Source organism: Macaca thibetana, chromosome 16 (genome assembly GCF_024542745.1).
Source record: "Macaca thibetana thibetana isolate TM-01 chromosome 16, ASM2454274v1, whole genome shotgun sequence".
Taxonomy (NCBI): Eukaryota; Metazoa; Chordata; class Mammalia; order Primates; family Cercopithecidae; genus Macaca; species Macaca thibetana.
Genome location: NC_065593.1, coordinates 54684640 through 54698418, shown reverse-complemented (window position 1 = coordinate 54698418; position 13779 = coordinate 54684640). Strand labels below are relative to the sequence as shown.

Sequence of the window (13779 nt, the reverse complement as noted above, 5' to 3'; positions counted from 1 at the left end):
GAAGATAGACTTGTTGTCCTAGAGTTTTGAGTAGAGACAGAAGACAGGAATCACCTCTCCCACCCCTTCATCTCACTGGTGTTAGAAGTGGAGAGCAGAGAGGACGGTGTGGCATGCTGGGCCTGGAGCTGAGGCCTCCTCCTGTCAGATTACACTGTCCGGGCCCAGAGGGAGCATCAGTGGCGGCTGCAGACCTACAGGCCTCACGGGTGTCAGTCCTTCTCCCCGTCACCAACCTTTCCCCCACCCCTGACTCTTGGATCACCTTGATTGGAAGCCACCTTGTCGCCGGTCAAAGCTCTCAGCCTCAAAGCCAGCACCAGGACCTAAGGCGCGTTTCTGTGGACCATCCCCTTGGCCCTTTGGGCAGGGTGAAGTAAGCTCAGAGAGAGACCTTGTTTCAAGTGGCTTATGTCAGAGACGCTCCAATCTCCAAAAGGAAAGCAACAAATACAGGTAGAGCATCCGCAATCTGAAAACCCAAAATCTGAAGTGCTCCAAAGTCCAAAACTCTTGGAGCACCAACCTGACACAGGAAATGCTCACTGTAGCCAGAGCACAAAAGCCCGGCACACACTGGCCCCATTCAGAGCAGACACCGCCACCACCGTCCGGGGTGCCTGTGGCCTTAACGGGAGAGGAGACAACTGGGATGTGAATGAACCCAGCTTCCCTGGTTTTTTCTTTGGGCTGCATGGTGAGACGGGTGAGGGAACTATCTGCAGGTACCACCCCAAACTTGAGACACACTGTGTCAAATACGAAAATTCTGCTCTCACCACCCCCGACTCGCAGCACGTGCTGAGTGCGTGCTGAGTTCTTGCCGAGTTCTTGCCAATGTGGATCATCGTCTTCCACTTGGAGGCCAAGGCCACATGCCTGACCTGCTCAGCTGCAGTTCCCCTCTCCAGGCTACCGGAGAAGGCTCAGCTGTCCCTCCTGAGAGGTGGTGGGAGGAGAGTGTGAGAGTGTGAAGAGACGCGCACCCAGCGCTGGGAGCTTAGTCACTGGGCTTCTCAGCTGTTCCCCTGCTGAGGGCCTCAGAGTCTTCCCAGGCAACAAGGTAAACAACCCTAATATAGTGGAAGAGGATAAATACTCCATGTTTCGCCCCTCCCATCCACTGCAAGGCAGTTGGAAAAGCTCCGAGCACAAGATGTGGACTTCTCAGCACCAGAGCTGCAGCTCAAGCCCACCAGAGCTGGCCACTCACAGAACCACTTCCTTCCCACCCCGGAGAATACAGTGGGGATGACTCTTTGGCAGCCCGCACAGCTGCCATTGGTTGGGCAGACAGCCCCTCCTTTCCGTCAAGGCAGTGGTGTCCTTTAGGGTTTTCAGCTGGAAGAGCAGGAGAAACAGTTCTCTGATGAGGGGATGGGGACCGGGAGGTGGGCCCGGCATCAGAGGTCAGGCCGCATACCGGGTCAGAATAAGTCTGTGCCCCCACAATGCTTCTTGGGGAGAATCCAGTATGTGAGGTGTCACGTGGTGGTGCCAGCACTCCCTTCGTCCTCCTTCTAGAACATCCTGATCTGGATGCTGATTGGCCATGGGTCCAGAGTTTGATGCAGTTTTTTTTTTTAAGGTTTTTGTTTGATCTTTTTTTTTTTTTTTTTTTTTTGAGACAGGATCTTGCTCTGTTGTCCAGGCTGGTTTGCAGTGGCATGATCACAGCTCACTGCAGCCTCAGCCCTGCAGACCCAAACAACCCTGCTGCCTCAGCTTCCCAAGTAGCTGGGACTTCAGGCACGCACCACCACACCCAGCTAATTTTTTATTTTTTGTAGAAACAGGATCTCACTGTGTTGCCCAGGCTGGACTCAAACTCCCGGGCAGCCTCCCAAAGTGCTGGGATTATAGGTGTGAGCCACTTTGCCCCACCAGGATCCCATTTTAATAGAAGAAACAACTACTTGTTTATACACACATAAAAAGTCCATGCTGGGTACAGTGGCTCATGCTTGTAATCCCAATACTTTGGGAGGCTGAGGTGGGAGGACTGCTTGAGGCCAGGAGTTGGAGACCAGCCTGGGCAACATAGCAAGATCACATGTCTACCAAAAAGTTAAAAATAGAAATAAAAAAGAAATTTTAAAAGTCTGAAAAGATTTCTGTCAAAGGGCATTTACCTCTGAGAATAGGACTGGGAAATGGGGACTTTTGCTTTTTTTGGTATCATTTGAATTCTTTTATAATGAGCCTATATTTGTTTGCAATTAAAAGTAAGATCAGGGCCAAGCACGGTGGCTCACACCTGTAATCCCAGCACTTTGGGAGGCTGAGGCAGGTGGATCACGGGGTCAGGAGTTCAAGACCAGCCTCTGGCCAAGATGGTGAAACCCCGTCTCTACTAAAAATACAAATACTAGCTGGGCATGGTGGCAGGCACCTGTAATCCCAGCTATTCGAGAGGCTGAGGCAGAGAATTGCTTGAACCAGGAAGGCGGAGGTTGCAGTGAGCCAAGATCATACCACAACACTCCAGCCTAGGTGACAGAGTGAGACTCCGTCTCAAAAAAAAGTAAGATTAGGCCGGGCCTATGGCTCATGCCTGTAATCCCAGCCAGCACTTTGGGAGGCCAAGGGGGGCGGATCACAAGGTCAGGAGATCGAGACCATTCTGGCCAACATAGTGAAACCCCGTCTCTACTACAAATACAAAAATTAGCCGGGCGTGGTAGCGGGTGCCTGTAGTCCCAGCTACTTCGGAGGCTGAGGCAGGAGAATGGCATGAACCCAGGAGGCGGAGCTTGCAGTGAGGCGAGATTGTGCCACTGTACTCCAGCCTGGCGACAGAGTGAGACTCCACCTCAAAAAAAAAAAAAAATAGATCAGCCAGTGTGGGATCATGCCTACAATTCTGGCATTTCTTTGTAGAGACCCTGTCTCTACAAAAAAAAATAGCCAGGCATGGTGGCATACACCTGTGGTCCCACCTACTCGGGCAGCTGAGGTGAGAGGATCACTTGAGCCCAGGAAGTAGAGGCTGCAGTGAGCCAAGATCATGCCACTGCACTCCAGCCTGGACAACAGAGTGAGACCCTGTCCCCTAACCCCACAAAAAATGGGATCCTACTCTAGTGATTATTCTGTACCATGTTTTTGTCATGCAATAATATATCACAACAGATTTCCTTATTGGCACATATACAACCATCTTAAGCTTTTTAACGGCCATGTAGAAGTTCTTATCCTAGTCAGTGGTGGATTGATAGGATCCATGAACTCTAGGAACTTCATTCAAAAGAATGTTTGTCGGTCAGGTGCAGTAGCTCACGCCTGTCATCCCAGCACTTTGGAAGGCCAAGGTGGGCAGATCACTTGAGGTCAGGAGTTCGAGACCAGCCTGGCCAACATGGTGAAACCCCATCTCTACCAAAAATATAAAAAATTAGCTGCATGTGGTGGTACATGCCTGTAATCCTAACTACTCGGGAGGCTGAGGCAGGAGAATTGCTTGAACCTGGGAGGCAGAGGTTGCAGTGATCCAAGATCATGCCACTGTACTCCAGTGTGGGCGACAGAGCAAGACTCTGTCTCAAAAAAAAAAGTGTTTGTGTGTTGCATGTATGGGCAATCACACATTTTTGAAGAATAATTCATATCATTTACCAGATCCTCAAAGGGGTCTGTAGCCCAAAAAGGGTTAAGAATCACTCCTTTTAGGACATCTGGCTCAAGTGTGAAGTTCTGGGAGCTTCGCTTTGGCTCTGCCGCTGATCTGGGATAATGTGACCCTGGCCAAGTCAACCCAGCCGTCACCAAGCACCTGCTCTGTGCCAGACACTGTGCAGGGGCTGGGGACAGATGTGAAATCCACAGGCCTGACCTGAAGGAACCCGAGTTGTAATGGGGGATAGACATTTATATTAGGGTAAAGGTGAGCAGCCTTCAGTCCTGGACACGTGTTTAGAAGGAAAATAGCACAAGGATCAGAGGAGAATATCTTGATGGTGCTGAGAAAATAAGGCGGGACCCTCTAATATTCATTGGACATCTGTGCACAGTACTGTGGTAGTCCCTTTCACACAGTTTACGCTCCTGGAATCTGCAAAACAATTTATAGAATTGCTCTTATGCCTTTTTTTATTGATGTTATAAAACAGATAAGAATACCAAAGAAGAGCCTGGGCACGGTGGCTCACGTCTGTAATCCCAGCACTTTGGGAGACCGAGGCGGGCAGATCATGAGGTCAGGAGATCAAGACCATCCTGGCCAACACAGTGAAACCCTGTCTCGACTAAAAATACTAAAAAAGTAGCCGAGCGTGGTGGCGGGCGTCTATAGTCCCAGCTACTCGGGAGGCCGAGGCAGGAGAATCGCTTGAACCTGGGAGGCAGAGGTTGCAGTGAGCTGAGATTGCACTACTGCACTCCAGCCTGGGCGACAGAGTGAGACTCCATCTCAAAAAAAAAAAAAAAAAAAAAAAGAATACCAAAGAAGGCCGGGTATGGTGGCTCACGCCTGTAATCCCAGCACTTGGAGAGGCCAAGGCAGGTGGATCACCTGAGGTCAGGAGTTTGAGACCAGCCACCAACATGGAGAAACCCCATCTCTACTGAAAATACAAAAATTAGCCAGGCGTGGTGGCAGGTGCCTGTAATCCCAGCTACTCAGGAGGCTGAGGCAGGAGAATCACTTGAACCCAGGAGGCAGAGGTTGCGGTGAGCCAAGATCGCACCATTGCACTCCAACCTGGGCAACAAGAGCGAAACTCCATCTTAAAAAAAAAAAAAAAAAAAAAAAAAGATTACCAAAGAAAACAAGAGGAAAGTTCAAGGAGGAAAAAGTGATTCCCAGCGTCCAGCGTGCAGGCAATTGAGTGGAGGGAAGTGGCTTCTGGATTGGGCAGTGGGCTCATTGCTGACAGTGCTTCCCCCTGGGGATGCTCGCTCCTGAATGTATTTTAAAACATTAGCATGGATGCCAGGCACAGTGGCTCACACCTGTAATCTCAACATGTTCGAGGCCAAGGTGGGAGAATCACTTGAGCCTAGGAGTTCAAGACTAGCCTGGGCAATATGGCAAAACGCCATCTCTACAAAAAATACAAAAATTAGCTGGGCATGGCGCCTATAGCGTCAGCTGCTTGGGAGGCTGAGATGGGAGGATCACTTGAGCCCGAGAAGGTCGAGGCTGCAGTGAGCTGTGATTGTGCCACTGCACTCCAGCCTGGCCAACCGAGGGAGGAGACCTTGTCTCAAAAAAAAAAAAAAAAAAAAAAAAAGTTCAGCATGGAAAGGCCTTCAGGAGGCAGAGTAGCTGGCAGCTCTGGAGTCAGGCTTACCCGAGCAAAAGCCAGGCTGTGATCTCTTATACACAGTGACCTTGGGCAGATTATTTGCCCAGGTTTCAGCTTCTTCATCTATAAAATGGGGATAATGATCCCACCAGCTTACAGGCTATTGTAAGATCTGAATAACTAATGCTTAGAAAGGGCTTTACCAGTGCTTGGGAAATGATAAGTGGGCATTAGATCGTAATTCTCATGAATATCCTCATCACAGTCCAGCCCCCTCATTTTACGGATGAGGAACACGGAAGTTCAGAGAGGAGGGGTGGCCACACGGGCGGCCAGCTTGGCCTGGAAGGCTGGGCTGCTTTCTCCGCTGGCACAGACTTCTAAAGCACCTTGTGTTTTGAAGCATCTCCTCCCACCCTCTTTGGTCTGGGTGACTGGAAATATTTTTAGCATGGACGGGACACTCTAGGAGGACTTACAGATTTCTGCAAAGTTAAAGCCAAGTTTCCCCAACTCTTTTGGATCACAGCCCTGTTAATATCTCAGTCATTGTTTCAGGGCAACCCAGGCCAAAACAAATACCCAACAGATCTGTGTATGAAGCAATGAGGTCAAATAATAAGTCTTTATCGTAACAACTTAGTAGCCATTTGAAAGGCGACACATAAGTTGAAAGAAAAAGGGTCCTTCCATTTCCAAACAGCCAGATTATTAATGGGATGTATGCCTTGTTGCACATCTCAACCCTTGAAATCAGATAGGACACCACCACCTTCATTTCCCACATTTTCTTCTTGAAGTACTTTTAATCACAGTGACCTCCAAAAACCTAGCTTCATAGAGATACATTATCAAAGGGAATGTCGTGTGACTGAACTTTGAAGCTGAACTGTCTCGAGCAAGTCGTTCATGCGGTGTCCAGCAGACGTTGTGGTGGCCGTTTCCCTCAAATGTCAGATATCCATTTGGCACCCTTCTGAGTTCTCTGCAGTGCCCTGGGGTGCCTCAAGCTCAGTTTGGGGTTGGTTAGGCTGAAGACATTTGCTAACAAGTCCTGTTGTTGAATTAGTTCCAACTCAGGTTCAGAGGCTTTTTAGAGCTGGAAACACTGGCAGAGTCAAAGTTCATGGGAGGTGATTAATCAAACCAGATATTAGGGAACCAGAAGGGTGATATTTTCCACTGATAGGCAAAAGTCCAAAAACCCCAGTGTCAGAGCTGTTTGCCAAGTCAGCAAGTCTGTGGCGATCGCTTCCAAGCTGGTTCTGTTACTGCCAGCGCCCCCTGGCGATGCCACTCAAGGCTTACTTGAGAACCATCAGCAGCCGGGAAGGAGGGCAAGTCTATTAAGAAGTCTAAGAGGCCGGGCGCAGTGGCTCACGCCTGTAATCTCAGCACTTTTGGAGGCCGAGGCGGGTGGATCATGAGGCCAGGAGTTTAAGACCACATGGTGAAACCCTGTCTCTACTAAAAATACAAAAATTAGCTGGGTATGGTGACACGTGCCTATAGTCCCAGCTACTCAGGAGGCTGAGGCATGAGAATCCCTTGAACCCAGGAGGCGGAGGTTGCAGTGAGCCGAGATATCACTCCACTGCACTCCAGCCTGGTGACAGAGCGAGACTCCATCTCAAAAAAAAAAAAAAAAAAAAAAAAGGTCTAAGAGACCGGGCACAGTGGCTCACGCCTGTAATCCCAGCCCTTTGGGAGGCCGAGGCGGGTGGATCACCTGAAGTCAGGAGTTTAAGACCAGCCTGACCAACATGGTGAAACCCTGTCTTTACTAAAAATATGAAAAATTAGCTGGGCATAGTGGTAGGTGCCTGTACTCCCAGCAACTCGGGAGGCTGAGGCAGGAGAATTGCTTGAACCCGGGAGGCAGAGGTTGTAATTAGCTGAGGTTGCACCGCTGCACTCCAGCCTGGGCGACACAGCGAGACTCTGTCTCAAAAAAAAAGGTCTAAGTATCAGCTTCTCTGATGTGAGCTGGAGGAGTTGGGGAGCTAGCACTTCCTGAGTGCCCACTGGTTGCCAGGCCTGGTGTCGGTTACCATCCTTCCAAATCCTTGCTCTACCCAGGAGCAGATACCACTGTCCCTGCTGTTTGCATATGGAAACACGTGGATGGGAAGTCTGCTGCCTTGTTTTAAAAGGCTGAGCCAGGATCTAAGCCCACAATGTTTATATCCAAGGCCTATTTCCTCCCACCAAGTTGCTGGTCCCTTTAGATAGGAGTGGATGATCCCAGACCTGCCAGTCGGCAGTTGGCCAAACCCCTCCGCAGAAGCCTCCTTATGTTCCCAGATGCTGGGAGACAGCTGCAAACAGAATGCACACTGCTCTGTCTATGTGGATGTTTTAGTCCTCTGGGAAAGAAACAAATAATTACAAGAGTTAAGAAAAGTGTTGAGGCCGGGCGCGGTGGCTCACGCCTGTAATCCTAACACTTTGGGAGGCCGACGCGGGTGAATCACAAGGTCAGGAGTTTGAGACCAGCCTGGCCAGCATGGTGAAACCCTGTCTCTACTAAAAATACAAAAAGTATCTGGGCATGGTGGCACACACCTGTAGTCCCAGCTACTCGGGAGGCTGAGGCAGGAGAATCGCTTGAACCCGGGAGGCGGAGGTTGCAGTGAACCAAGATCATGTCACTGTATGCCAGCCTGGGCGACACAGCGAGACTCTGTCTCAAAAAAAAAAGAAAAGAAAAACAAAATGCACCCGATGGAGTCCAAATCTTGGTTCCTGACCATCAGATAAGTCAGAAGCCTGGCTTCTGACAGTAGACATGGATGGTGATTAGCAAAAGGACCCACATCCTAGAAATCGCCCATTTAGCTGGAGGAAAAAATGTTCTGTGTTTGGCAGATTTGAGGGCGGACAGCGTGCCAGCAGCCTGGATGAGGAATGTAGGGTTTCGGTTTTTTTTGGGGGGCGGGGGTGGTTTTTGTTTTTTTGTTTTTGAAATGGAGTCTCACTCTGTCGCCAGACTGGAGTGCAGTGGCGCGATCTCGGCTCATTGCAACCTCTGACTCCCGAGTTCAAGCGATTCTCCTGCCTCAGCCTCCCGAGTAGCTGGGATTACAGCCTCATGCCACCACGCCCAGCTAATTTTTATATTTTTAGTAGAGAAAGGGTTTTGGCCAGGATGATCTTGATCTCCTGACCTTGATCTCCTTGATCCACCCGCCTCAGCCTCCCAAAGTGCTGAGATTACAGGCATGAGCCACCGCGCCCAGCTGGAATGTAGTTTTTTTGTTTTTGTTTTTGTTTTTTTTGAGATGGAGTCTCGCTCTGTCGCCCAGGCTGCAGTGCAGTGGTGTGATCTCAGCTCACTGCAAGCTCCGCCTCCCGGGTTCACACCATTCTCCTGCCTCAGCCTCCCAATAGCTGGGACTACAGGCGCCCACCACCTCGCCTGGCTCATTTTTTTTTGTATTTTTTAGTAGAGACAGGGTTTCGCCGTGTTAGCCAGGATGGTGTTGATCTCCTGACCTCATGATCCACCCGCCTTGGCCTCCCAAAGTGCTGGGATTACAGGCGTGAGCCACCGCGCCCGGCCCAGAATGTAGTTTTTATGCGGCTGTTTTTGCACATGGGCAGCACTCCAGAACTTTAATTAAGTTCAGGAAGTTGCTCCTGATACCAAGGGCACGGGATATTTAGGCTCTGAGGGTCCAGCAGGCCCCCCGGGCCCCTGCATAGCCACTGGAAACAGCAGCCTCTGTGTGTGGAGCACCGGGGTCCTGACAGGATGTCAGGGACCCAGCTCTGGTCCCCTCTTCCTGTCTCACAGCTGCCTCTGGGCCCTTGCAGGTGCGGCTGGAAGTATTTCGGGCGGAGGAACTGATGGCATGTGCAGGATTGACCTCACCCAGAATTGTCCCTTTGTATGGAGCTGTGAGGGAAGGGCCTTGGGTCAACATCTTCATGGAGCTGCTGGAAGGTAAGGAGCCAGGTCCCACTCTTTCTCCAAATTCAGTGCCAAGGGTTCCCTCCTGAGTCTTGCCCAAGTTGGCCTTGGTCACTGATCCATCCATTGGACCAGTGACCTGCTTTCCACCTTTAACCTCTTGACCCTATGACCCTGCTTTCCACCACCTGCCCTGTGCTCTTGCCCTTGGCTGGCATGGAGGCTCGAGCAAGTCCCAGGTATAGCCTGGCCTTTGTTCTCCTAGGTGGCTCCCTGGGCCAGCTGGTCAAGGAGCAGGGCTGTCTCCCAGAGGACCGGGCCCTCTACTACCTGGGCCAGGCCCTGGAGGGGCTGGAATACCTCCACTCACGAAGGATTCTGCATGGGGACGTCAAAGGTAAGGCCCAGGCCCCACAGCCCTGGTCCCCAGCAGGCTCTTCTCTCACACCATCCTGCCTGATCTCCTCTCAGTTCTGGGCTAGCCTGGTCATCTCCAGTAGCAGGCCCTGAGTCAGGCTGACAGGACTCTGCCTGTAGGAAGGGGAATGATGTTCTCCAACCCCTTAGCCAAGCACTATAGTTTCTGGTAGATGGTGGCAACAGAAAACCAAAGGTCAAGCTCCCATCCAGTGGTGACCCCTGGTACGGGGTTGGGGCAGGCGAGCAGAGTGGCAGCGTTCCCCCAGAGTAAACCCTGCTCCTGTCCCCTTGCCCTCAGAGATCCTGTCTGCCTCTAGCCTGAACTGATACCCTCCTCCCTTCCTCCACAACTGATGAAACTAATCAGAAGCAGCAGCTGCCACGTAGGGTCAGCCAGAAAATTACATCACTGGAGGGCAGGCCAAACCAAGCCAGGGTGGGCTGGGACCCGGCATGACTCACCTGTTCCTCTTCCTCCCCGGGCGGCCTGGCAGCGGACAACGTGCTCCTGTCCAGCGATGGGAGCCATGCAGCCCTCTGCGACTTTGGCCATGCTGTGTGTCTTCAACCTGATGGCCTGGGGAAGTCCTTGCTCACAGGTAAGGCCCCCCACCAACTGCTGTGCCCCCCAGTGCATTCATTCGCCGAATGCCTTCCATGCTTTCCAGAATGGGAATTGAGATGTGAACACTTAGGTCCACCTGTGTGTTTAAGCCCCGCACCCAGTCTGGATGATTATCGGGGTTTCTTTGTTAGGCGGAAATGCGATCATGGATGTCAGGTGCTCATCGCTGACGCTCCTGTACACAGGGAAGAGAGGGAAAGGCTGTTGACTCTCGCTAGGTCCCAGGCCTTCTGCCTTGGAGGCCCCATGGCTCCCCCCGCCTCTTGTCTGGCCTTTTTAGGGGAGTGCACTGCCAGCCTGTGACCCCAGCTCTCCTGCGCCTCTGAGCACAGTTGGCTGGAAGCACAGTGGGCAGGCTGACCAAGGGGCCTGGTCTCTAAAGCCAGTGAAATATCTTTCTTTAACTCCTCTGATTATTGAAATAATCCATGCCCACTGTGAAGTATAGAGTTAAGCATATAAAAGAGGTGGAGAACAGAATTCTCACCATTCCTCTTACCCAGAGAGAGAATCACAAATTTTTTTGTTGTTTTCGTTAAGACGGAGTTTCACTCTGTCGCCCAGGCTGGAGTGCAGTGGCACAATCTCGGCTCACTACAACCTCCGCCTCCTGGGTTCAAGCAATTCTCCTTCCTCAGCCTCCTGAGTAGCTGGGATTATAGGCACCTGCACCACGCCCAGCTAATTTTTGTATTTTTAGTAGAGACGGGGTTTTGCCATGTTGGCCAGGCCAGTCTCAAACTCCAGACCTCAGGTGATCTGCCCCACTCAGCCTCCCAAAGTGCTGGGATTACAGGCGTGAGCCTCTGCGCCTGACCGAATCATGAATATTTTAGATAACTCCTTCCAGGCTGTTGTTTTTCCTGTGTCTAGTTAGCGCCATTATAACACAATTTTGTGCCCTGCTTTTTTCATTTATAGCATTAAGAATAAAATGATTTCATTCTGACCAACAGAAAAAGAATCTTTGGGAAGTATATGATTGTGTGTTGTTGAAGGACTGTGTTGACAATTCTGAACATGTAAATTGAATGTGGACACTTGACCTCCACCCGTGTTGTCTTAAGCTCTTTTAAAATAACTTTAGTGGGCTTTTTCTTGTTACAAAAAAAAAAAAAAAAATGTATCTTTTCTAATTTTTTTTAACTTTTATTTTTTAGAGACAGAGTCTTGCTCTGTCACCCAGGCTGGAGTGCAATAGCTCACTCATAGCTCACTGCAGCCTCAAGCTCCTTGGCTCGAGTGATCCTGCCGCCTCAGCTTCCTGAGTATGAGTAGCTGGGACCACAGGCATGCACCACCATGTCTGGCTCATTTTTTTTATTTTTTGTAGCTATACATGGGGTCTCAGTATGTTGCCCGGGCTGGTCTCAAATTCCTGGATTTAAGCGGTCCTCCCACCTCAGTCTCCCAAAGTGCTGGGATTACAGGCATGAGCCACTGCCTGACCCTTTTTTCTAATATCTTTTGAAGAAAGTAGAGCTAAGCAAAAATTACAAATACAGATCACCAGGAAAAAAAACCACTGTTCACATCTGCCATCTATTCTTTCAGTCTTTTATGCAAATAAGTTTTCTATTATGATTTTTAAATTTCAATTACTGGTATTTCAGGAACATCATACCAGTAATTAACCTTCTACAACCTAATTTGTAATATCCAGCCCCTGCCCTATTTTCAAAAAACACTTTAAGGGTTTGGTCCAAAGGGCAGAGTCCATATCATGGGTGCTCTGTTGCTTGGTACAAGTTCCCAGCAGAGTCCCCGCCTAGCTCCTCCCTACAAGTTTGACTTGGAGATGTTATTTCTGTATTTAAAGTACTTTAACATGGCCGGATACAGTGGCTCATGCCTGTAATCTCAGCACTTTGGGAGGCCGAAGTGGGTGGCTCACCTGAGATCAGGAGTTTGAAACCAGCCTAGCCAGCATGGTGAAACCCCATCTCTACTAAAAATATAAAAATTAGCTGGGCGTGGTGGCTCATGCCTGTAATTCCAGCTACTCAGGAGGCTGAGGCAGGAGAATCACTTGAACCCAGGAAGCGGAGGTTGCAGCGAGCCAAGATCGCACCACCGTACTCCAGCCTGGGTTGACAGAGCGAGACTCTGTCTCAAAGAACGAAAAAGATAATAAAATAAAACGTACTTTAACAGTGACAAATTTAAGATACCCCGAGGATTAACTGGGGTGACCATTGCCTAGGCTCCTGCCCATCAGCATTCCAGGTGACTATGTCTTATCCGCCTTCTCAGGGGACTACATCCCTGGCACAGAGACCCACATGGCTCCGGAGGTGGTGTTGGGCAGGCGCTGCGACGCCAAGGTGGACGTCTGGAGCAGCTGCTGCATGATGCTGCACATGCTCAACGGCTGCCACCCCTGGACTCAGTTCTTCCGAGGGCCGCTCTGCCTCAAGGTCGGTGACGGCACCCGGCATGGCCAACATGGGGAGCTGCAGGGCCCTGGGGCCCGGGCCGCAGGCTTGAGGGGCTGCTCTGCGGTGGCAGTTGGAGCAAGGGGAGGCCTGGTCATCCATGTGGGATCCTAATTCAAATACTTGCCACCCAAATCTGGGGGTACAAAGGGAGATCCGGCTGCGGAGGCTCACCAAGTTCATGGCAGGTGAGAACTCTCTTCTGTCCATACCCTGGGCCCCATCCACCTGCCTCCTGACGGGCCGGGCCTGGAAGCTATGGGCATCTTGCTGCCTGGCTCTGGCCTGTTTTACGGGCTCCATGTGTCCCTGTCCTGGGAAAAGTGCCCTCACCGTAGCCCAGACCCCTCCATTCCTTGTGACAGACCCCAGCACAGTGGCAGCAGGGGCCGGCGGGAGTTGCACAGAGAGCAGTAACAGCCGGGTATCAGGAAATGAGGGAAGGCAGGCCTCACCTGTTGTCTTTTGTGCCCCAGATTGCCAGCGAGCCTCCGCCTGTGAGGGAGATCCCAGCCTCCTGTGCCCCTCTCACAGCCCAGGCCATCCAAGAGGGGCTGAAGAAAGAGCCCGTCCACCGCGCGTCTGCAGCGGAGCTGGCAGGGAAGGTGAACCAGGCACTACAGCAAGGTAAGAGGAGCCGCGCGCTGGCTGACCCGGGGGGCAGAGGACAGAGGTGGACAGAGGAGACAGGTGGCCACAGGTCCAGAGCAAGGTACCCCTCAGAGCCTTAGTTTCCCCCTCTGGAGTAGGGGGTGCAGCAGCCTCGGGGTTGTTGGGAGATTGTGGCAGTACCACGCCTTGACGCAGAGGCAGCGCTCAGGAGATGGGAAAGAGAAAATTCACATACAAACTCGAAGTGCTTTTTCCATTCTCCCACTCAACTACAATCAACCCGAAGACTCCTGTGACCACATGTGTGGGGATTTCCACCCCACCAAGCCAGCAATCAGTTCGCAGCAGACACGAGCTGGGTGTCCTCTAATTCAGTTCTGTTCTAACACTATCTACCTGGAGGCAGCGTCAGAGCCCGCAACAGGAGGGCTTGATCCCCAAGACTGTGCCCCCTACCCATGCCAGTCTCAGGCCCACGTGTTTACCTGTGCTTCTGACCAACTGGCTATAAATCAGGGACCCCACAAC

The 13779-nt window shown here is 51.1% G+C and overlaps 1 protein-coding gene across 1 annotated transcript in view; it reads left to right on the top strand.

The window, feature by feature from the left end:
- MAP3K14 (mitogen-activated protein kinase kinase kinase 14) overlaps positions 1-13779 on the top strand; it is a 53872-nt gene that overhangs the window by 33390 nt on the left and 6703 nt on the right. Inside the window, exons 7-11 of the mRNA XM_050763173.1 lie at positions 9063-9192; positions 9425-9556; positions 10074-10178; positions 12458-12621; positions 13116-13266. Coding sequence (XP_050619130.1) covers positions 9063-9192; positions 9425-9556; positions 10074-10178; positions 12458-12621; positions 13116-13266 — 682 coding nt within the window. The remainder of the gene's footprint in view (positions 1-9062; positions 9193-9424; positions 9557-10073; positions 10179-12457; positions 12622-13115; positions 13267-13779) is intronic.